The sequence below is a fragment of the Octopus sinensis genome, linkage group LG11, assembly GCF_006345805.1.
Source record: "Octopus sinensis linkage group LG11, ASM634580v1, whole genome shotgun sequence".
Lineage (NCBI taxonomy): Eukaryota > Metazoa > Mollusca > Cephalopoda > Octopoda > Octopodidae > Octopus > Octopus sinensis.
In genome coordinates, this window is record NC_043007.1 from 21,851,901 (window position 1) to 21,879,212 (window position 27,312).

Below are 27,312 nucleotides of genomic sequence, written 5' to 3' on the forward strand. Positions count from 1 at the left end.
AAAGATCATGCGAATTCTCTTCTCTTCTTCCATAAAACTGAGGCGTTGTGTGTATTGAGCATTCTTCGTCTAAATCAGTTTCCCTGAGTCAACAAAAGCCTCGTGTTCCTCTTTAACAGTTAATCACAGTTTAGGAGCAGCAATCAGATTGTATAATAGTGAGCGAGTGCTTGTGCAAACACGACAAATTTGATCATTTTCGTGCCATTCTATTTTAATCGTAGAGCAAACAGTTTAACAGAGACAAAAATTGCACGGTAGTGAAAGAAAAAAAAAGGGGGGGGGGTTAGAAAGAAAGAAAAGCAAAACTGAAAGAGAGAGAGAATTCCATCACCGCCGCCATCGTCTCTCTTAATATCTTGGCATTGGTGAATTCTGTTATTGTTGTCACTCTCGGCAACTTCTCACACGGCAATCTGTCATGTGAGTAGCAGAAATTATCTACCAGAGTTGTGTATCAGAACATGTTTTGAATCCCAATCCGTAATGACTTCAAAATTTTTACACCCCAGCACAACTACACCCCCTGTATTCTCCCCACCACCACAACAAAACCACCACCACCACCACCATCTCCTCCAGTCTGATACATTCAATGAACACAATGTAATTAACGCCCTAGACAAAACAAGGTCCCCAATTTAGATAGAATTACGGAGGCGAGGGCATGTTAGGAGGGGTTTCAAGAAATAACATGAATTTGTTACTTAATAGCTGTCATATTTATTTGTTTTTTGTCTTTACAAATAAATGAAACAATCAAATGTAAATCATATATTGTCATCGTAAATTTAGAATATATCCTTTCTGCTCCCCAACAACAGAAATTCTTTATAATAATAATAAAAGAAAGGCAGAAAGAAAAAGGAAAGAGAAAGGTTGGTGGTGGGGGACTACATTCCCATAGTTATCTTGGATAAAAGCAAAATTTATTTTTCTTAAATGAAAGAGAGAAGAAAAAAACCCTCACAAGAAACTTTTCTAAACATTTACGTATAACTAAACTAATTATTTCATTTAATTCAATTCAAAAGGGATAATTATTTTAATATTTGTTTTATATTTGGAGCAAATATTGTGTACCCTTTTAATTCTGAAAATAAAATAAAAACTAAATAAAATAGAATAAATAAACAAAGAGGTGAGGGGGAAAGCAAGAGAGACAGAGGGGAAGGAGAAGGAGAGAGAGAAAAAAAAGAAGAAAAATTAGAAGAAGGAGAATAAAAACTATCCCTGCCTTCAGCATTCATGTCAAGACCCTCTTATCTGATCTCCAGCTGAATACCTCTGCATATTACTTCCTCCTGCCAAGTGTCAAAAAGACTGCCATAAACTTCTGTTTCAAAGCCACTGCTCAAAATCTGTCATAGATAAGGTTGGCAGCCAATTGAATGCTAGTCACATTAGCAGCTTACCATTAATAGGCATCCACTGAGCTCTCACTCTTTCTTTCTCTCTCTCTCTCACTCTTTCTTTCTTTCTCTCTCTCTCCCTCTCTTTCTTTCTCTCCTGTTGAGGGGAGGAAAAGCTTTTCATCAACAAAACAATATTGTTTTATAGAGGGTGTTTGTGTGTAGTCGTGCGTGTAGGTGTGTTCTTAAAGGGTTTTTAAAAAAAAAAAACTTAAACACACACTATAACACTTTCTAATTGTATATGTGGTCTTCAACTACACTGAACCAGCTTTGTGGAAAATAATATATACATACACACACATACATATATATATGTATATATATACATACATACATATATATGTATGTATATATATACATACATATATATATGTATGTATATATATACATACATACATATATGTATGTATATATATACATACATACATATATATGTATGTATATATATACATACATATATATATACACATATGTATATACATATATATATATACACATACATATGTATGTATATATACATACATACAAATATATATACATATACACATATGTATATACATATATATATACACATACATATGTATGTATATATACATACATACAAATATATATACATATACACATACATATATATATATACACATACATATGTATGTATATATACATACATACAAATATATATACATATACACATACATATGTATATATATACATATATATATACATATACACATACATACAAATATATATACATATACACATACATATGTATATATATACATATATATATACATATACACATACATATGTATATATATACATATATATATATATATACATATATATATATATATATATACATACACATATATATATACACACATATATATACACACACACACATATATATCTATACACACACACACACATATATATATATATACACATACATATGTGTGTGTGTATAGTACAGCCTTTTAGTGCTGACTGTTGGGGGAAAAGAGTACTCAATACCAGAGCAGAGAATAATATATTTTATTTAGGTCAAGTCAGTCTCTTACTTCTCAGAGTTTTGCCTGTGGGTGCACAAGGTCTTCAGGCAAGTTATGATATATATATACTTTTATGCTTTTATTTGTTTCAGTCATTTGACAGCGGCCATGCTGGAGCAATGCCTTTTAGTCGAACAAATCAACCCCAATACAATCTTTGTAAGCCTAGTACTTATTCTATCGGTCTCTTTTGCCGAACCGCTAAGTTATGGGGATGTAAACACACCAGCATCGGTTATCAAGCGATGGTGGACACACACACACATATATATATATATAAATATGATGGGCTTCTTTCAGTTTCCATCTCACAAGTCTTTGGTCGGCCCGAGGCTATAGTAGAAGACACTTGCCCAAGGTGCCAAGCGATGGGACTGAACCTAGAACCATGTGGTTCATAAGCAAGCTACTTACCACGCAGCAACTCCAAACCATAGTTTAGCAAGTCTGAGACAACTTTTTATTAATGTAACTGTTGGTTATGATGACGAGTTTTCCAGTTGATCCAATCAACAGAACAGCCTGCTCATGAAATTAACGTACAAGTGGCTGAGAATTCCACAGACACGCATACCCTTAATGTAGTTCTCAGGGAGATCCAGCATGATACAGAATGCAAAAAGGCTGGCCCTCTGAAATACAGGTCATATTCATTTTTGCCAGCTGGGTGGGGTGGAGCAACATGAAATGAAATACCTTGCTCAAGGACACAACACATCACCAGGAATTGAACTCGTGACCTTACAATCTTGAGCCAAATACCCTAACCACTAACCCATGCTCCTTATATTAATATAATATGCACACTGCATTTCACTATAGCCTGTTATAAAGATTTTCATTATCATTATCACTTGAGCATGATCGTTACCAGCATCGCCTTACTGGCACTTGTGCCAGTGGCACGTGGACAAAACATTCGAACGAGGTCGTTGCCTGTGCAACTGAACTGACTCCTGTGCAGGTGGCACGTAAAAAACACCATTTGAGCACGGCCGTTGCCAGTACCACCTGACTGGCCCTCATGCCAGTGACATGTAAAAGTACCCACTACACTCTCAGAGTGGTTGGCGTTAGGAAGGGCATCCAGCTGTAGAAACTCTGCCAGATCAGATTGGAGCCTGGTGCAACCATTTGGTTCGCCAGTCCTCAGTCAAATCGTCCAATCCATGCTAGCATGGGAAGCGGACGTTAAATGATGATGATGATGATGATGATTGTTTAGTGCCAGTGTGCTATGCTGGCATAGGTTGGATGGTTTAACAAGATCCGATGAGTCCAAGGACTGCATCATGTTCCGGTGTCTTCTTTGGCTTGGTTTCAACAACTGGATGCCCTTCCAAATGCCAACCACTTTACAACATGTGCTGGGTGCTTTTCATTTTCATGCCACCAGCACAATGGAGGTCACCATGCACCTCAAAGGACTACACTCCCTGGCAGATTAGCTTTATGCCAGTGGATGAGAGGTTAAAGTATGTAAGTAGGGGACCACAACAGGTTGCTTACATTTAGTAGGAGAAAGGGAACCCAAAATGTTCCTTCAATTATTAATTAATCTACTTATATAATGAGCAATGTATCATACTAAACATGTTAGCATAATTCTTATCTCTTTATTGCCCACAAGGGGCTAAACATAGAGGGGACAAACAAGGACAGACAAAGGGATTAAGTTGATTACATCGACCCCAGTGCGTAACTGGTATTTAATTTATCGACCCCGAAAGGACGAAAGGCAAAGTTGACCTCGGCGGAATTTGAACTCAGAACACAAAGACAGATGAAATACCGCTAAGCACTTCGCCCGGCGTGCTAACGATTCTACCAGCTCACAGCCTTACTATCATGTTAATATCATTCTACAATCACTGAACAAGCCACTCAGAGATCGCTTTCCCATTAAAGCATCTTTAATGAAATTAAAGATACAGCTAAGAGCTATTTCTTCATCCAGTTCAATTTAGATGCAAATTCTTTTGAAAATGGCTTATGGTTGTTTATCTTCTTGGAAAGTTCTAGCAGCTCTGCACTATGGAGATTTCAGTTGCCTTGCAGCTTGAATAAGAATCCAATACTAAGTATTGCAACTAGTTTTTATTTTAAAAAATAAATAAATGCGTGGTAAGAAGTTTGCTTCCCAACCAAATGGTTCCAGGTTCAGTCCCATTGCATGACACCTTGAGCAAGTGTCTTCTACACTTGTAAGTGGATTTGATAGACAGAAACTGAAAGGTGTGTTTGAGTGTTTGCATGTGTGTGTGTGTGTGTGTGTGTGTGTGTTTGCATATGTGTGTGTGTTTGCATGCGTGTGTGTGTTTGCATGTGTGTGTGTGTGCGTTTGCATGCGTGTGTCTGTCGCCACCATGACTTGACAACAGGTGCTGGCGTGTTTATGCTCCTGTAACTTAGTGGTTCAGCAAAAGAGACCTAACAGCATAAGTACTAAGCTTTACAAAAAAAAAAAAAAAAAAAAAAGCACCGGAGTTGATGTGTTTGCCTAAAAGCCTTCAAAGCAGTGCCCCAGTATGGGCGCAGTCTAATAACTGAAACAAGTAAAAACTAAATATAAAAATGATTGAAAAAAAAAACACCCAGAAATCCACTTGAACTACATAAAAAAACCATCTATGAAAATAAAGCAGTGTTATCATTTGAAACCATAACTGTTTACATCCAAAAGAATTCCGTGTCCCTGATAAAATTTGTACAACGTCATGACCTCAAGATAAATACTCAAGGACCTCAGTGAGTTATACTATGTTACATAGTATACTAAAGCACCATACTAAGCACTTGTCTTCTGTGATTACTAATGTTCCAAAATCCAGCAATAGTCTCATTACATTTTTAACTCAATTCATTTTGCATAAAATTTCTTTTTTTTTTTTCTACTAATTCTTGTTACAATTGCACACTAAAAAGTTATCCTTCTCCAGAGTATCTTTTTGGTTCTTTTACAAGTTATTTCTTTTATTTCAAATACGTTGTATCTATAGCAAATTTTATCATTAATTCCAATAAAGGCAGAGAGCTAGCAGAAGCATTAGAACGCTGGGCAAAATGCTTAGCGGTTTTTCATCTGCCGTTATGTTCTGAGTTTAAATTCCGCTGAGGTCGACTTGGCCTTTCATCCTTTCAGGGTCGATTAAGTAAGTACCAATTACGCACTGGGGTCGATGTAATCGACTTAATACCTATGTCTGTCCTTGTTTGTCCCCTCTATGTTTAGCCCCTTGCGGGTAGTAAAGAAATAGGTATTTCATCTGTCTTTACATTCTGAGTTCAAATTCCGCCGAGGTTGACTTTACCTTTCATTCTTTTGGGGTCGATTAAATAAGTACCAGTTACGCACTGGGGTCTATATAATCGACTTAATCCCTTTGTCCTCTCTGTGTTTGGCCCTTTGTAGGTAGTAAAGAAATAGGTATTTCGTCTGCCGCTACGTTCTGAGTTCAAATTCCTCCGAGGTTGACTTTGCCTTTCATCCTTTCGGGGTCGATTAAATAAATACTAGTTATGCACTGAAGGTGATGTAATCCCAAATTTGAGGCCTTGTGCTTCCAGTAGAAAGAATTATTACGGCCAATAAGGCAACGAACTGACAGAATCCTAAGAATGCTAAGCAGCACACCATCCATCTTTACATTTCAAAGTTCAAATTCTGCTGAGGTTGACTTTGCCTTTCATCCTGTCAGGGTTGATAAAATAAGAATACTGGGGTTGATGTAATCAACTTAACCCCTCCCCTGAAATTGCTGGCCTTGTGCCGAAATTTGAAACCATTCTTACCAGTGAGCTGGTAAAAATTATAAAAACTTCAGAAAATCTGCTTAGTGGTATCTCTTCTGACTCATTACATTCTAAATCCATGGGCCCAGTTTCTCAGTTTCTGTGGCGTATGTATTCCCCCCACCAGCTGGATGGCAAGCCAGTCCATCGCAGCGTTACTCAAGAAACAGGAAGAGAGAGTGAGAGAAAGTTGGGGTGAAAGAGTACAACAGGGGTCGCCACCACCCCCTGCTGGAGGCTCGTAGAGCTTTAGGTATTTTCGCTCAATAAACACACACAACGCCTGGTCTGGGAATCGAAACCACGATCCTCCGACCGCGAGTCTGCTGCCCTAACCACTGGGCAATTGCGCCTCCACACACACACACATATATATATTTTACTGCATCAACAAGACTACTGTTGTTAAGCATTACTGGTTACAATGCACCTCTTTGCAATCGTTGTAGCCATCGAATGATTTCACCCCACCAGCTAGGTGGGTAGATCAACACTCCCACTGAACAGGACACTAGACCATCAGAGGGTTATTCATTTACAGGTGAGTGGACTGGAGCAACATGACTGGAGCAGTGTTTTGCTCAAGAACATAATGCATTGCCAGCCCTGGAGTCAAAATAAGAATCTTGTGATTCTAAGTGCAATGCCCTAACCACTAGCCCATAAGTTATGACTCCCTCACATCTTGACAACTGGTATTGGTTTGTTTATGTCCCTGTTACCTATAAGTTCAGCAAAGGATGGAATACATATTGGGGTCGGTACTTTTGACTAAAACCCTTCAAAGCAGTGCCCTGGCATAACTGCAGTCCAATGACTGCAAGTAAGAGAGAAAGGATAACTGTATGGTAAGAAGGTTGTTTCCCAACTACATGGTTCCAGGTTCAATCCCACTGTGTGGCACCATGGGAGAGTATCCTCTACTATAGCCTAAGGTCAATTAAAGCCTTGTTGAGTGGATTTGATAGATGGAAACTGAAAGAAGCCTCTCATGTGTGTGTGTCAGTAACTTAGCAGTTCAGCAATAGAGAACAATAGAATAAGTTTCAGCCTTAAAAAAAAAGTACTGGGGTTGATTCATTCGGTTAAAATTCTTTAGTAGTCTAATGACCGAACAAGTAAAACATAAATGATGTTTGGCCACAGTCAAATACCAAATGAAGAAGTTGATGGAGATGAATATGAATTGAGATGCTTGCCAGAAAATAAATCCAATACAAATTTCTGTCATCAAATTTTAGCTTTCATCATTTTGGGACTCGAAATATCAAGGAAGTCCAGTAAAAACAGAAAAAGCAATTCAGCCTGTGGTTTGTGGCCTTCACTGAAGTTCTGTCAGAGAAATCTCAAGGGAAACAGAATTCACAACGCAAAATATAGGCAATCCGAGAAGCATCATAAAAATTTGGGGATAAGCTTCAGATTTAAGGGCTAATAAATTATTACTGAAGAATAGTGATTTAATGAAATTTTTTTTAAAAAAAGGTACAGGCATGGCTGTGTAGTAAGCTTGCTTTCCAACCACATAGTTCAGGGTTCAATCTCACTGTGTGAAACCTTGGGCGAGTGTCTTCAACTATAGGCTCTGGCTGACCAAAGCCTTGTGAGTGAATTTGGTAGACAGAAAATGAAAGACCACTCCCCTAAATATGTGTGTGTGTGTGTGTGTGTGTGTGTGTGTTTATCTCCTTGTCTTGACAAGGCGTGAAAGGTATAAAAGAGTGTCATTGTCAGGCAAACAGTACACTTAGTTTCCAGTCTTTATAACACATCTGGCCATAGGGAAACAGATGAGGATTGGTGACAGGGAGGGCATCTAGCCATAGAAAACCTGCCTCAATAGACTGTCTGTCCCATGCAAGCATGGAAAAGTGGAAATTAAAATAACAGTGATGATGAGTGACAGAATTAAAGGACTTAGAATTATAAGGTTGGAAAAATAAAAATTGTATGATGTTCATAACTTTTTTAGGAAGAACAATAATCTAAGTGAAATGTGTGGTTACACTCAAAATCAAAACCTAAATAGAGGAACTCACTTATCAAGGGCTTCTAAACTGCTGTAATAAATATATTTATGTGTAATATATATATGTATATATATGCTTTTACTGCGATGGTTTTTGTTAAGCAGTTTCGATTTTTACAATTCTGCAAATAATAATGATAATACTTTATAAGCTTAAAGCTTATAAGCGATCTCCATACAATGATCAAAGAAAATAGTCTGATAATGGGGCACATAAGCCCTCGATGGAAAAAAGTAGGTTTTCCTGTGAGTGGGGAAAACCTACTTTTTTCCATTGAGGGCTTATATGCCCCATTATTAGACTATTTTCTTTGGTCATTGTGCTGTGATTACTTAAAAGCTTATAAAATAAATACACACACAAGGTAACAAGCTGACAGATTGTCAGTGTATCAGACAAAAATGCTTAGTGGGTACCCAGGGGCCATATTGACCCTGGTTGAGAGCCCCTGATCTAAAGGACGAAAGGAAGCAAACCTAAGACAGAAAGTGAATTAGGGCTAAACCCTGGATGAAAGGAAAGAAGTTTTTTTTCTAAGTAAAATTTTTCCTTGCAGCACTAAACATTTATAATATATTGCATTAAGTTTCTGTAACATACAGTTGATATTTTAAGATACGTCCGTGCTAGTGGCACGTAAAAAGCACCATTCGAGTGTGATCGTTACCTGCGTCACCTTACTGGCACTTGTGCTGGTGGCACATGAAAAAACATTCGAGCAAGGTCATTGCCAGTGCTGCTGGACTGGCTCCTGTGCAGGTGGCACATAAAAAGCACTATTTGAGCATGGCCGTTGCCAGTACCTCTTGACTGGCCCTCGTGCCGGTGACACGTAAAAGCACCCACTACACTCTTGGAGTGGTTGGCATTAGGAAACTCTGCCAAATCAGATTGGAGTCTGGTGCAGCCATCTGGTTCGCCAGACCTCAGTCAAATTGTCCAACCCATGCTAGCATGGAAAGCGGATGTTAATGCTGATGATGATTAATACAAGCTTTAGAATGGCCAGGGCTCTTAATTCAGCTATCTTTTATCTTTCACCTTTTACTTGTTTCACTCTGAAACAAGTGGCCATGCTGGGGCACTGCCTTGAAGAATTTAGTTGAAATTGACCTTAGTACTTTTTTTATTTGGTACTTATTCTATCAGCCACTTTTGCCAAACCATTAAGTTACGTGTTACAGGGATGTAAACAAACAAACACTAACACATTTGTATGACAGGTTCCCAGTTTCCATCTACCAAAGTCACTCACGAGGAATTGGCCGGCCCACAGCTATAGTAGAAGACACTTGTCCAAAGTGCTATACACTGGCACTGAACCCAAAACAATGCGGTGACAAAACAAGTTTCTTAACCACACAGCCATGCCTGTGTCCATGGCGACATGCTTTTTTTTTTCTATTGCCAATTTCCATCTTGAAATACTAGATTTCAATTTTGTAGACTGGATAGAAAAGCACCAGCTAGCAATTAGCAGTTACTAATGATGATTAAAGACTTGAAAAAAAAAAAGAAATTGAGAACAATTGTGAAATAAGCACAGGAGTGGCTGTGTAGTAAGTAGCTTGCTTACCAACCACATGGTTCTGGGTTCAGTCCCACTGTGTGACACCTTGGGCAAGTGTCTTCTGCTATAGCCTCGGGCTGACCAAAGCCTTGTGAGTGGATTTGGTAGACGGAAACTGAAAGAAGCCCGTCGTATATATGTATATAGATATATGTATGTATGTCTGTGCTTGTCCCCACCAACATCGGTTGACAACCGATGCCGGTGTGTTTACATCCCTGTAACTTAGCGGTTCAGCAGAAGAGACCGATAGAATAAGTACTAGGCTTACAAAGAATAAGTCCTGGGGTCGATTTGCTCGACTGAAGGCGGTGCTCTAGCATGGCCGCAGTCAAATGACTGAAACAAGTAAAAGAGTAAAAAAGAGTAAAGAGTACTGTTATTAAAAGAACCAAGATTTATTAGAAAGAAAAAGACAGTCCAAGAGAGGCAGTTTTAGAATTGAAACCAAACCCATGTCAACGTGGAAAGCACGAAGCCGAGAGTAATGATTTATAAGGAGTAAACGAGAAATGTGTGCACAAGTTTCAATTATGGTCATTATATCTGACCAGCCAAATGAGAAAGATAAATAGAGAGTTACAGAATGACATTTGTTATTCGAGAAATTTGCTGTTGTTTCTTGGGTTAACAGAATTGTAATTAACATTAATCTAGTTTTAAGCAAGATTATGTTACCATAGCGATATCTGACCAAATCAACGACATCATATTAAATAGAGACTTGTTTTAATTATAATACTGTCTGAAGACATTTTACATTATCTATTCCTTGTAACTAGATTTTTCATGTACAGTACAGCTCTTGTGAGTTATTCATCCTTCTTTTTTTCTAATTCAGTGGGCCCTTTGTCTACCATATATACATACACATGTATGTACAAAGGTACATATGTACGTATAATTTTTAAAATTATTGGTGCAACTTGATAATAGGGTAAATGCTTACCCAATATTATTTAAATACTGTTTTGCTAGAGAACAAAAGACCTTTCTGTTTATCCCAGCATATATATACATATACATACATATATATAGGTATATTTGGTAGACAGAAACTGAAAGAAGCATGTCGTATATATGTATATATATATGTATGTCTGTGTTTGTCCCCTCAACATCGCTTGACAACCGATATTAGTGTGTTTACATCCCCGTAACTCAGCGGTTCGGCAAAAGAGACTGATAGAATAAGTACTAGGCTTACAAAGAATAAGTCCTGGGGTCGATTTCATATGTGTATGAGTACATTTATATAGATTTATATGGTGAAGCACGACCTTCGAGCATTAGGCCTCACCGAGGCAATGACCAGTGACCGAGACTTTTGGAAATATGCTGTACTTGAGGAGACCCGGCAAGCCAAGTGAGACCATAACCTTGTGGACTATGCCAGGGGTGTAACCAGCCCACTTATGCATACCTTACCTTCATTGGACACTGCTTGTGAAGACCTGTTGAGGCAAGTGAAATCGAAATCAAATTCGATGACTGGCATCCGTGCTAGTGGAGCACTAAGAGCACCATCTGAGCGTGATCGTTGCCACAGTGGCTAACTGGTGTTCCTGCCGGTGGCACATAATTAGCACCATTCGAGCGTGATCATCACCAGCGTCGCCTTACTGGCACTTGTGCCGGTGTGCAGGTGACATGTAAAAAAACACGACTTTTTCGTGGCCATTGCCAGTACTGCCTCAATGGCCCTCGTGCCCGTGGCACGTAAAAGCACCCACTACACTCTCGGAGTGGTTGGCGTTAGGAAGGGCATCCAGCTGTAGAAATATTGCCAGATCAAGATTGGAGCCTGGTGCAGCCATCTGGTTCGCCAGTCCTCAGTCATACATCCAACCCATGCTAGCATGGAAAGCGGACGTTAAATAATGATGATATATAAACAATTGCATATATATATATATATAAGTTGAGTACAGAAATTCGGGGTGAGTACTTGATAATTGTAAGCACCTGTATATACCATTTGGTGGTGGAGTAAAAGGGTATTTACGGTATATTTGAAATATTAATTTATAAAAATAGGGTAAAGTAAAATAATTTACTTTACCACATACCGAGTTTTTTAGAAATAGCAGCCAAAAATTTGGCTATTTCTTCCACTGCAAGAAAAGTCTCCCAGACAATGCATACTCAGAAATAACTCACATAGGTATAAGGGAAAAATCAACGAAAGATCACATCCTTATACCTATGTGAGTTATTTCTGAGTATGCATTGTCTGGGAGACTTTTCTTGCAGTAGAAGAAATAGCCAAATTTTTGGCTGCTATTTCTAAAGTTTACTTTACCCTATTTTTATAAATATATATATATATATATATATAGGTATACGAATACATGTGTGTGAGTACATTTATATAGATTTATATACATATATACATATGTATGTATGAATTTTTTGAAAGACAATTATTTTTCTAGATTTAGGTTTATGATAATAGAGATTCATTAGTTTCAACGTTGATATACAAATATTTTCCACTACAAACTATTGTGTCAATCAATGAAATGGTTTACAAAGGAAATATTTTAGATATTTTATTCTCATCTGTTGATTTTAACTTTGTTAATCAAACAGGAACCTCAGAATATATCTTGCTCTCATTTTCTTTCTTTATTAATCAGTTTGTTCATTCCTGAAGCTATGTCATCAAGCTTTCAGATTATCTATTAAAATAAATGTAGTTAATAGTAAATGCTGGCTGATTCAAGGTGGCAAAATTTAAATAATCCCCCCCCCCCTCAAAAAAAAGTTGAGGTCAAAAGATTAAGAAAAAACTCTAGGTATAGGCGTTAGAATGGCTGTGTGGTAAGTAGGTTGCTTACCAACCACATGGTTCTGGGTTCAGTCCCACTGCATGGCACCTTGGGCAAGTGTCTTCCATTATAGCCTCGGGCCTTGTGAGTGGATTTGGTAGACAGAAACTGAAAGAAGCCTGTTGTGTATATATATATATGTATGTAAGTATATATGTATGTGTGTGTGTTTGTGTTTCTGTGCTTGTCCCCACCAACATCGCTTGACAACCGATGCTGGTGTGTTTATGTGCCCGTAACTTAGCGGTTTGGCAAAAGAGACCGATAGAATAAGTACTAGGCTTACAAAGAATAAGTCCTAGGGTCAGTTTGCTCGACTAAAGGCGGTGCTCCAGCATGGCCATAGTCAAATGACTGAAACATGTAAAAGAGTAAAGAGTATATAATATGAAATGTAAGTTAAATATTGGTTTCAAATTTTGGCACAAGGCCAGCAAGTTTGTAAGAGAGATTAAATCGATTACATCGACCCCCAGTGATCGACTGGTACTTATTTTATCGACCCTGAAAGGATGAAAGACAAAATCAACCTTGGCAGAATTTGGACTCAGAACATAGAGACAGATGAAATGCCATAGAGCATTTTGCCTGGTGTGCTAACGATTCTGCCAGCTCACCGTCTTAATTTCATATGAAAGTTAATTATGTTTTATTCCACCACAAATGACAGAAAACAGTTATTTGAAATAACAGTCGCAGCCACGTCTGTATGGGTAAGAAGCTTGCTTTCCTAACCATGTGTCCTGGGTACAGTCCCATTGTGCAGTACCTTGGGCAAGTATCTCCTACTATAGCCCTAGGCTGGCCAGGGCCTTGGAAGTGAATTTGGTAGACAGAAACTGAAAGCCCGAAGGCGGTGAGCTGGCAGAAACATTAGCACGCTAGGCGAAATGCATTGTGGTATTTTGTCTGCCACTACCTTCTGAGTTCAAATTCCGCCGAGGTTGACTTTGACTTTCATCCTTTCGGGGTCGATTAAATAAGTACCAGTTACGCACTGGGGTTGATATAATCGACTTGATCCATCTGTCTGTCCTTGTTTGTCCCCTTTATGTGTAGCCTCTTGTGGGTAGTAACGAAATAAGAAACTGAAAGAAGCACATTGCACATATGTGTGTGGTTTTTGTCCCACACTGCTGCTTGAGAAACGGTGCTGGTTTGTTTACATTTAGGCAACTTAGCAGTTCGGCAAAGGCACCCAACAGAATAAGTGCTAGGCTTAAAAACAAACAGTCAGTCCAATTTGTCCAAAGATGAAAAAAACTGGGGTGTAATACTTCTTCATTTGTAGTTATCCTCTCTCTCTCTCCCTCTCTCTTTCTCCCTCCCTATCCCTCTCTGTCTCTCTCTCTCTCTCTCTCGCACACACACACACACACGTTTGTTCATTAGTAGTTATCCTGCCACGAGAAGAAAGGAAAAGCTGTTGTTGGAATAATGATATTTGAGGATCTGCTGCCTGGGGCAGAGAGAGAGATGCCAGTGTCAAACCAGATGTGAAGATACACATGCTTATAAATGAAAGACGGAGGTGGTGGGGCGGAATTGTTTTACTGACAAGAAGTGTATGTACGCATATACATACATGTATGTATATATATATGTGTGTACATATATAATATATATATATGTGTGTACTTATATACATACATATATATATATTGTACTTATATACATACATACATACATATATGTACTTATATACATACATACATATATATATGTACTTATATACATACATACATACATATATGTACTTATATACATACATACATACATATATATACTTATATACATACATACATACATATATATACTTATATACATACATACATACATATATATACTTATATACATACATACATACATATATATACTTATATACATACATACATACATATATATACTTATATACATACATACATACATATATATACTTATATACATACATACATACATATATATACTTATATACATACATACATACATATATATATATATATATATATATATGTACTTACATACATATATATATATGTACTTACATATATATATTTGTACTTGCATACATACATATATATATGTACTTATATATATATATACATATATGTATATATGTTTGTATGTACTTACAAACATATATATATGTACTTACAAACATATATACATATATATATATATATATATATATATATATATATATATATATATATATATATATTATATATGTACTTACATATATACATACTTACATATATACATACATATATGTACTTACATACATACATATATGTACAAACATAATTTTATGTGTGTGTGTGTACTTATATATATGTACATACATACATATAAATATATATACACACACACATACATACATACACACAAAAAAAGTTATTTGGCCTACTACTGTTAGTGAATCTAAGCAGCCGAGCTGGGTCAACATCAGCAGTAAGTAAACAGAGGGAGACGACGACGGACTCGACTCGGAGGGGCTGATGGTGCTGGTGGTGCTGGTTGGTGGTGGTGGTGGTGGTAGCTCGTTAAGTTGGGTGGCATCAACATTCGGGTCACTTGACAACATGGCAGTTAGCAGCTTTATACTCTCCACAACATGCCAACCAAACAACAACAACAACAATAATAATGATAATAATGATAATGATAATACAAGTGTACATCAATTGAAGATTTACTCTTCCTCTCTTTTACTCTTTTACTCGTTTCAGTCATTTGACTGCGGCCATGCTGGAGCACCGCCTTTTTTTAGTCGAGCAAATCGACCCCGGGACTTATTCTTTTGTAAGCCCAGTACTTATTCTATCGGTCTCTTTTTGCCGAACCGCTAAGTAAACACACCAGCATCGGGGACAAACACAGGCATACAAACACACACACATATATATATACGACAGGCTTCTTTCAGTTTCCGTCTACCAAATCCACTCACAAGGCATTGGTCGGCCCGGGTCTATAGCAGAAGACACTTGCCCAAGATGCCACGCAGTGGGACTGAACCCGGAACCATGTGGTTGGTTAGCAAGCTACTTACCACACAGCCACTCATGCGCCTATTTGTTTTCTCTTGTAAACAAATTTAAAGTAAAAGAAATGAGTTGGTGAGGAAAGACCCCTAGAAACGTTTAAGATACCACATAAGGCAAAATATGTTATTTAAATGCAAGTGGGCCCTGATGGAGCAGGTCTTTGATCGAAAGCGCTCCAGCTTATGACCACCCAGTGTTTTGTTGTGTTTTTTTTTGGGGGGGGGGTTGCATTGGATCTCTGATATTGAACCGAACCGAGTAGGTTTATATATGTTGTCTTTCTGAAGACTGTAGGGTGTGATTGAAGGATTGAAAGGAAATTTGGCTGCGATTTCTAGCCAAGACAAAACCACCACATTGGCTCTATGTTGATTTGATTTGTGCTAAAACATACTCATACATCTTAACATATATAACCACACACACACACACACATATATATATATATAAATATATATAATATTTAATAAATATATATATATACACACATCTAATTATTATCATCATTATTACTATATATACATATAGTAATAATGATGATAATAATTAGATGTGTGTATATATATATATATTTATTAAATATTATATTGTTATAATAATAATAATAAATTATATATATATATATATATAAAACATACATACACACATATATACACAAATATATGTAAGCATACCTACATAAACAAATAATGTATACATGCACAAATGCGCAACATTCATACACACAATATATATATATATATATATATATATATATATATATATAACATATATACACACATATAGAAAAGAGAGAGAGAGAGAGAACGTGAGAAGTAAATAGACTTAATTGTAATTCTAAAAAAAGGTCTGTTTAAAAAAAAATCGCAGCCGATATCCTAGCATTTAGGCAAGAAAATAGTTAATCAATTGTCAAGCAATTCACAGAAATCAGTTTTAATTACTACTGCACGCATATAATTAGACGGTTTATGAGAGAGAAGGGAAAATTGCCTGGCTTCAGTTGACAAGTATTGGCGGAGGAGGTTGAACTGTGACAATGATTAAAACTGTAACACACACATCATTTCCCTAGGGTATATATATATATATAGATGATTGACAAGGTACTAATACATGACTGGTACTAATTTAGCTGGCCCCGGGTTGAATGAATAATGAACAGCAGCAAGCTTGATAATAGGGAAATATCTAAACCCAGAGACGGGAGTCCAGCATCTAGATTAGATATAACCCTTCGCCTTGTGTGTGTGAGTGTGTACACATATATATTTCTTTACTACCCACAAGGGGCTAAACACAGAGGGGACAAACAAGGACAGACACACGGATTGGGTCGGTTATATCGACCCCAGTGCGTAACTGGTACTTAATTTAATCGACCCCGAAAGGATGAAAGGCAAAGTCGACCTCGGTGGAATTTGAACTCAGAACGTAGCGGCAGACGAAATACCTATTTCTTTACTACCCACAAGGGGCTAAACACAGAGGGGACAAACAAGGACAGACAAACGGATTAAGTCGATTATATCGACCCCAGTGCGTAACTGGTACTTAATTTATCGACCCCGAAAGGATGAAATGCAAAGTCGACCTCGGCGGAATGTGTGTGTACACATATATGCACACAGATAGTGATGTTTATTTCAATTTCGAATACAAATGGAAATTGTAGACAACATCGGGGCACTACTTGAGAACAGGGGTCCCGGTGCGCGCACTCGCGCAAGCTAGTCATGACTAGTCGATCCTTACTTTGTGTTTTTGTGTTATTTACTTTGTTTAAAAAATTATTTACTTTGTTGTTTTTGTGTTTTATTTACTTTGTTTAACAAAAATTATTTATCTTGTGTTTTATTTACTTTGCAAGGTAGTCGTTGTAGGATCGACTAGTCACGACTAGCCAGCACGGATGCGCGAGCACGCGAATGCGCGCACCGGGACCGCTGTTCTCAAGTAGTACCCAACATCGGTTTCATTCTTTCATTAAAAAAAAATGCAAAACTTTTAATTTTTAAAAAAAAATACGATTTTAACGAGTAAAGAGTCTAAAAGATAATGAATAATATAAACACAAATAATTAATAAACAATTTCCCTTTATTCACGGCACAGCTTTTCTTCATTAATAACACCGAGATTGTATCTGGAGGAGCTTAGCAGACGGCATTATATCTTTAACTGTTTAAAATTCTGAAGCACAAACACACACACACGTGCGTTAATCACCGCCACCACTGCTTGAAGACGGTGTTGGTTTGTATACGTCCCCGGCCGTTACGTTCTGAGTTCAAATTCCGCCGAGGTCGACTTTGCCTTTCATCCTTTCCGGGTCGATAAATTAAGTACCAGTTATGCACTGGGGGTGATATATTTGACTTAATCCGTTTGTCTGTCCTTGTTTGTCCCCTCTATGTGTAGCCCCTTGTGGGTAGTAATGAAATAGGTACTACTAGCGAACAGTGGTCCCGGTGCCCGCACTCGCGCCAGCTAGTCGTAAGTAGTCGATCCTACAACGACTTGCGGCGCGCGTATGTTTGCATTTCAAGGCTGAATACATATCAAAAGAAAATTAAATAATATGGCGGTGCCCCAGCATGGCCACAGCTCGTGAGCTGAAACTAGATAAAATAAAATAAAGTATTTTTCGAACAAAGTAAATAATTTTTTAAACTAAGTAAATAAATTATTTTTATTAACAAACTAAGGTTAGGGTTAAAATGTCGTTGTAGGATCGACTACTTACGACTAGCTAGCGCGAGTGCGCGCACCGGGACCACTGTTCGCGAGTAGTACTCCCCGGATCTTAGCGGTTCGTCAAAAGAGACCAATAGAATAAGAACCTGACTTTAAAAGATTGCTTCAGACTAATCTCAATAGTTATATGAGGGTTAAGAAGGGGGCCTGGGATCGATGTGTCAGGGACATTTTTTCTTTTCTTTTTCTGACAAGAAGCGTGTGTACGCCGCTTCTAAAATACCTTTTGTGCATTGATGATTTAAACTCGACGACCCCGTTTCAATTCCCAAGCAGGGGCTTGTCACAACCGCCACCACCAAGTGTCAACTGAGAAAGACATGAATGTCACAACCTCCCGCTTCCTCTCCTCCAGTAAACCTGAAACTTCATAAAAATAAAATAAAATAATGAGGGGATCGACAGGGGGCAGACAGCAGCCGCGGGATAGCAAAATAGGGAGAGAAATGTGTGAAGAAATCGAAAGCAGCCTTTAAGAGGAGTCCACTACAATAGCAGATAAAAGGTTAGGGAACCATAACACCAGAAAGGGTGAAATAAATAGTAATAGCAGCAGAAAGAGTAATAGAAGATGTTATTGTTAGTCCCTGGTCTATCCTAATTGAATTGTCCTGTGATAAAAGGCATTTCAGTCGAGATAATTACTAATTACTAAATATTTACATACTGTAACGTCTAGGATTAATAAGAAAATTTCATTGCAAAAATATTCATTTTTCTGAAAGCTGTGTAAAAACAAAAGTCAACTGGATTAAATCAATTATCCGAGACTTTATTGACCATTCCGAAAAAAAAAAAAAAATTCCACAAAAAAATTCCGACATAAACCTAAAAGGTATTTGTTGAAAACTTCAATGAAAGAAGATATCCATTTTTCTGAAAGTTATGAGGAAACAAAGTCGGGTAGGAAAGTGTAGGTATGCCAATTATTCAATGTGACCTGGCTCCTTTAAGACGGTTGGATGTGATTTAGCCAGAATGATTTGGTTGCTATTCCTAGCAGAGTGAACGGTCATGAAGTAGAGAGGGTCCCTTGTAAATAACGGTAACAATTAAGCTGTAAAGGGGGCAGTTATTAAGCGGTGTGATGAAAAACAATAATAGCAGGAACATCCACAACAATGACGGTCGGCAGCAATTAACCATTGGAAAGAATAAAAACACACACACACACACACACATTAGTAAGACTTCGATGAAGGCGATCACAACATAAGAAAATATGGGTGACCTCCACGTTAATACAGGGTAGAAGCGAATCGACAGTAGATGAGAAAAAAAAAGGGACAAAGCAGCCCCATTAGCTGACAGACATCCAGTGGGGTCGCGAGAACCTAAAAGATAGCGACAGCAATATCTTATGGGATAAATGCAACGGTTTTACAAATAGTGAAGGTAACCCCTGGGTATTACTAGTCTCCAGTCCAAAAATTTATGGGGCCAATTACCCGGGTTCCATAACGCATACGTGACCAAGAGAGATTACAACATACACTCGGAACAGACGCCAGTTCGTTGAAAGGGTTTCGCATTTGTAGATGAGTGGACAGGAGCAATGTGAAATGAAGGGTTTTGCTCAAGAACACGATGACCAACCTGGTCTGGGAATCGAAATTACGATCCTGCGATGGATGCAACACCCCTAACTAACTATTAGATTATGCGTCCTTCACACAAATATCAAACAGAAATAATAGTAACCAGGAGATTTAATAAATGGAAATAGTGTGGAAGTCTTGGAGAAGAAAAATGAAGTTGGTAACTATTGTCGACCAGCACTCAAATCAATATAAGTGTGGTCAACAGACTTCTATATCAACTGATTCTAGAGGTTGGTCAGTTTAATTCCGTCAAGGAACTGATAAGCCTGCTCTGGAAAGTATCGGATTGGAAAAAAAAAATGAAGAGATACATGTGCCCGAGGATGAAATGTTGACGAACGTTTCGGGGGAACACCCTTCGTCAGAGTAAAAATAGGTGATCTCAAGTTGTATGAACGATTCTTACAAAACTGTAAATTCTAAGTCGTTTTCAAACTATTTTTGTTGAACAATTTAGTTGAACAATGTAGATACAGTAGTCCCAACATGGAATAAACTTCAAGAATCCCTGGTAATGACACAGTTTAAGCATTTCCCGAAAGAGTTTTTAGACAATGTAAATCTTCATTTTTTTTTCTCTACAAAAGTGAGGCTCTCTAAGTCAAATAATGTTTATGCTTTTTTTCTTTTAGTAAGAAATCGACGAAGGAAAATACTACCCTTTTAACATTCAAACAATACCCCGGACAAATTCCTCCAAGAAATACCAGAAAAACCGACGAAACTCTACGGCATGGACAAACTTTTTCTAGAAACGGACACGAAAAGAATTCGAGGTAATTTTTCGTTAAGCGTGCCTTTCAGAGAATCCTGAGGGGGTCGCAGTTTGCCCATGATTATCCTAAAACACCACTTCAAAAGACTACCACAGGCAATGCTATAAAGTTAGACATGGCCTGGGCTAATAATGACCAAAACCCACCTAAGCTCTGTGGATGTGTGTGTTATAAGATACGGTCGGTTTAAGTTCAATATAAAATTTGTTTCAGTGTTTTCATTGAATTGCTTACAGTATAAATGTGAACTTGTAGATTTCATAGTCTAGAATATCAAACAATTATTTTATTTTTTTTTTGTTCGTGCATAATGGTTTTGAATGCAATGCAAAATAAAATGTATTTATTATTATCATGTGTGGAAAATAAGATTGAAAACAACGACAGCTTTACCTCGAGGATAAATAGGTCAGTTTTTATTGGATTTTTATATATATATATATATTTTAATATAGTAAACGAAATTAACAATAACCATGTGACTTATATGGACGAGCACCGCCCGAAACGTTAGTCGCACCACACAGCATTGTTTTTAATTGCAACTACTTCGCATGGCTAAGAGCGGTTAGGTCAGTGAACTGGGAAGAACTGCTGGACAATTCTCATTTCTCCATCTATGGCTAGCTTAGTTCCAATTGAAACAGTTCTAGATTTTTAAAAAAATAAATAAATTACAGTCGACCTGTCCGGCTCGGTCGATAAATTGTTGACCAGTACGCTCAGTCGTTACCTAATTCCATTAGATTATTCTTTAAAAAAATAATAAATCTACGTGCAACTTAAGACAAATAGAGTTTGGGGAACAATTTAGGGGACAAGGATCAAAACCTTTTTTATTTATTTATTTTTTTTGGAAGCAAACGGTATTTTACCTGATTATCTAATATAATTTTTCTACGTTCCGAGTTCAAATACTACCGATGTCTCAACACTGACTTTTACCCCCTTGGGGTCAATTTTAGTAGACGATACGTCTCCCCTACGAAATGTGTGGCCTTTTGCCAAGTAAATTAATAACGATCGCTAGTAACAAAGCACAAATGGAGAAGAGACCAAACGACAAACAGTTGTTTTGTGTCCACATTCTGCTTATGTAAATATCAGTCATGTACCGAGTATACTTCGCTATAAATTCGAGGCCTTTTGTCGCCAGTGTCAGAATTTATTATTAAACAGCAGAGCAAGAGCGACAGGGACACATACAGTCGAGAGGTCAGCAGTTCATATCCTGTCTCATGAAATGTGTCTACCCGTGTCCATGATATATAGTGGCTCTGGCTACATTACGACTATGGAGTGGCAAAAATCGTAAGGAGAAACTAAAAATGCCTTATAGTATTTCGGTAATATCCCGAGTTCAAATTCATCCGAGATCGACATTAACTTCTCATCCTTGTCCCTTAGCATCGACTCTACAACAAGTAACAGTAATATATCGGGTGTCGATTTTATCAACTTAGACATACCTTCCCCAGCACCACTATGGATTTGTGGGGAATTATAAATATATATATATATATTAGACATTCTAGATATATGAGATTCGCTTGTACCACAATCTTGGAAATGAAGTTGTTAATTCCCACCTCCAAAACCGATTTTGACTGGCATAACATGAAGAAAACGGTTGGAATGAGAGGTATCAAATGCCACGACCAAATAGCATTTAGCTCAATCTAGATTTGATAAGAGATAATGGCGAAATAGTAAATGTGGTTTGGTGTGTGTATAGAAAGATAACTGGACAAATGGTAATATTTATAGTTACTGAATGTTATTAGAGAGGCGGTGACGGAACAATAGACCCGATATTGTTATCGAACAGTTCAGAAATCTAGTATCTAGAGAGACGGACCATGAAGATCTTGTTGACAGTCGCTACACATAATGATAGAGTTTATAAAACAAAAAGATAAAGTACAACAGAATGCAAACAGCTCCAAGTCAACCCTGATCACAGGCATTCCCTGTTGTCATCGTCCCGTTTTGCTCCTAGGCATGGTGTACTTAGGAGAACCACATTGTCCAAGGCGATAGAGTGTAGTCTCTGAGGGAGATTTGAGTATTATTTTCAGCAGGTCGACCGATCGTGTAGAGAGAGAGAGAGAGAGAGAGGGGGGGGGGGTTCATCACATTGGCTCTACAGTTAATAATAGTAAATGTTGTACACTAGATTATATCGTGAAAAAGGAAGTTAGAATATTTGCCAACACATGGAATGGAAAACGTAAATAACCGAAGCTACAAGTTTATGACAAAGGAAAGGAAGGAAGGAAGGAAAGAAGGAAGGGGGGAAAAAACTCATCGCAAAATAAAAGGAATTTAAAAAAAAAAAGATTATTATAAAACTAGGTGAATATCTGAGTAGATATGTCGAAGAGAAAATAATATTGTTGGTAGTGGTGGTGGTAGAAAGGAGGAAACACCCCCTCATGTCATTTTAGGTGTAAATGCAGAAATATATATATCTACATATATATACACACATACATATATATATACATATCTACATATACACACACATATATATATATATATACATATCTACATATATACACACACATATATATATATATACATATCTACATATATACACAGATCTATATACATATCTACATATATATACACACACACACACACATATATACATAACATATTTATATACACACACACACACATATATACATAACATATTTATATATACACACACACATATATACATATCTACATATATACACACACATATATATATATACATATCTACATATATATATACACACACACATATATATATACATACATATCTACATATATATATATACACACACACATATATATACATACATATCTACATATATATATATACACACACACATTATATATATACATATTTACATATATATATACATATCTACACACACATTATATATATACATATTTACATATATATATACATATCTACACACACACATATATATATACATATTTACATATATATATACATATCTACACACACACATATATATATATATATATACACACATTATATATACACATATCTACATATATATATATATATATATATATACACACACATTATATATACACATATCTACATATATATATATATAATATATATATATACACACATTATATACACATATCTACATATATATATATATATATATATATATATATATATATATATATATATATACACACATACATTATATATATATATAGCAATTTAACATACAAAGGAGGGGATTAGATAAAGGCCTCGGTCAAGGCAGAAAATACACCTGACCGTATAGAGCCGAAACAATAAGGTGAAGAAAAAAAAAATACGAAATAGAAATATCCACAGTAATATTGTTATACTAAGACGAGAAAATCTTAGTCACTGAAGACACTAATCTGTCTGGAGACAAATTTTAGTGAAATACTATTCTATCGATAGAGTGTAATCTCATGGATGGTTAGACCTATTGTATATTATTAAGTCTGGTATATCATTAGAGTGTAGTAGTAATCTATGGCTCAAACATGATAATAAACTCAATTAATAGTTTGTACTGTATAGTACTAGGCTGTATTGGTAGACAGACTATCATAAAACTGGTTAGATTGTCTGGAGTGTGGCTATGAAATTGGTAAGGTAGTAGAATATTACGCCATAAGTTACCATACTATCGATGAAGAATATATTATAGTATGGTATTGCACTATCACTAAATAGTATAGCATAGTCGTTGTTCAAGCTCCAGGTTAGCTCTGACTGAGCAGGCATGATCAGAGGCGGTCCAACCATGACTACCCGTGTTTTTTTTTAATGTATATTTAAGGGGTACCTTGCATTAGAAATCTATCCTTTCTTTTAATGATGGTAATATAGTATTTGGAGGAATTTAGCTGCTGTTTCTCACAGGTCGAGCGACCACGTAGATGGTATAGCACAGTCGTTGTTCAAGCTCCAGGTTAGCTCTGACTGAGCAGGCATGATCAGAGGCGGTCCAACCATGACTACTCGTCTTTTTTTTTTTGTATATTTAAAGGGTACCTTGCATTAGAAATCTTTTCTTTTAATGATGGTAATATAGTATTTGGAGGAATTTAGCTGCTGTTTCTCACAGGTCGAGCGACCACGTAGATGGTATTAAAACGTTGTAGTATATAGTAAGACAGGAGATATGTAGTGTGGTGTATAGTATGATATCAAAACTATTGATAAACAGTTTAGAGAAGATAGAGAAAAAAAAAGGTAACAGAAATTGTTATGGCATGATAAGGTGCTAAAAATAGAGTTGGGTATATGGAAAGATAGGAAAAGATATCAATCGATAATTTTTATCTATATGTAGTAAAGACGTTTATATATCGATAAAACGGTGAAAGGTGAGATAAGGTAGAAAGGGAAAGCCAAAAAGGAGAAGATGGAGTAACAAAATCCATGCTACATGCATATATGGAAAGAGAGCACAATATGGCGGATCATATCTCTCAATGTCTACAACACACACACACATATATATACGTAAATACACATATATACGTATATATACATATGTATAGACATACACAAATACATATGCATGTGCGTGTGTGTAGATATATACATATATTTACGTATGTGTGTATATATATATAATACATACACGCACGCACGCACACATTTCACAGCTCGCCAAATACACATTACACACATACATATGCATGTGCGTGTGTGTAGATATATACATATATTTATGTATGTGTGTGTATGTGTATATATATAATACATACACGCACGCACACACACACATGTACATTTCACAGCTCGCCAAGTCCCCCGATTCGTGTAATGTGTACATTGTAATTGTTTGGAACAAAGCATGCAGAATTTCGACGAAACAATCCACGGGCTCGAGGCGTTGTTGAACAAAAAGAAAACTGGGAGATAAAGGACAGACATAAATTCCTCGACAGTGAAATTATAGCGCGATTTGTGAGAAGGTAGTATCAAGTTTTTTTTTTTGTAACCAGCCATTACACGCGCACATATCATAAAAGCACATACATACATACACAAATGTGTAAACATTGTATAAACAATATAGGGTAAAGGCACTCACCTAAACAACTCCAAAATAGCGTGTTGAGCAGGTAAAAGTTAAAGAAGGTATCCATGATATAAAATGCCGATCTGCAATATGCAGTACGGTGATGGTAGAGCCTTGCAGATCATCCAGCCTTTTGCCTCATATCCGAGCGATCATTCTTTTAACTTTCACCCAGCCCGTCGTCTATCGTCAATAAACACAAACTGAGCATGATGTTCAATTTCTTTCAATTATTTAATGTTGGTATATATATGCTTATGTATTAAGATATCACTCCTCTTGGCTGAGTCTCTGACGATTCGACGACAAAACGTTGCTTTTAATTGCAAAGTCCGTTAATTACTTTTCTTTTTCTTTTTGGTATTTAGAAGCGGTGCCCAAAGTTTTGGCAGTGTCGGGAGCAGCATCATGTTGAGTGTGCAGTGTCATCCACTATCATTACCATCTCTCTCTCTCTCACTCACTCACTCTCTCTCTCTCCTTCACTCACTCTCTATCTCTTCTCATTATACTGACCTCCCCCGTTTCACAACAGCTTTTTTTTCTCCCCCCGTCGTCGTCTCTCCAGTGCTTCCCCTTCCTACAACCTTGCTTTCTTTCAGTTTACCTTAAAAAGCCTAGGCCGTTTTCTGTTTTGCTTATTCCAGGTTTTTACCACAAATCGGCCCTTTCCATATCCAATTAACCTCCTCCTCAGACTTGCACTACGCTGATTATTGTTGCTTCTAGCACAAGTTGGGCGATTGAGTCGGAGTCGGCCACGTTTCCATGGTATGTCAGCTCCCAGCGACTTTCAATGTGGACTAAAAATGCTGGCACACAACACCTCCAAGGGAGTACTTCTTTCAACTCGACGGCTACTAGTATTCGCATAAAACTTTCCAAACTATCCAAGCGTCATATTTCTATAAATATGTGTGCAAAAGATGATTTATAAACAACACATAAAACCTTTACTGCTAACATAACGACGTCGATAATTGGACAGCTTTTTTATAGCAATTCCTCAGAGATTCAAACTATAGCAGACAAGGGGGATAATCATTGGTCTCCTTGTTTTTCCTCCTCAGACGTAGAACTTTTTTTCTTCCTCCTCCTAATGTTAACAACTTTACGAAAAGTAGCCAAGTGCTCGATTATAATCCTTTCTTTTCTCACTCATTCGGTCGCTGTCGTCTTGCTTGTTTCTCACATGATAAATATTAGTTCTCAGATCTCAGGGCATACGAGTATATGACACAGTGCTACCTTAAAGCATGGGTGCATTCGGCATTTGCCCGGGGACCTCACGGGTCTCGAGGCTCGTTTCTGCTTTACGTATATTATACAGTGGCTTGCTG

The 27,312-nt window shown here is 37.0% G+C and overlaps 1 protein-coding gene across 1 annotated transcript in view; it reads right to left on the reverse strand.

The window, feature by feature from the left end:
• The window catches only part of LOC115216962 (low-density lipoprotein receptor-related protein 6), a 91,916-nt gene extending 64,926 nt beyond the window's left edge, over positions 1–26,990 (reverse strand). Inside the window, exon 1 of the mRNA XM_029786433.2 lies at positions 25,985–26,990. Within this exon, the coding sequence (XP_029642293.1) occupies positions 25,985–26,039 (55 nt within the window). The 5' untranslated portion in view covers positions 26,040–26,990. The remainder of the gene's footprint in view (positions 1–25,984) is intronic.
• Between the last annotated feature and the right edge of the window lie 322 nt (positions 26,991–27,312).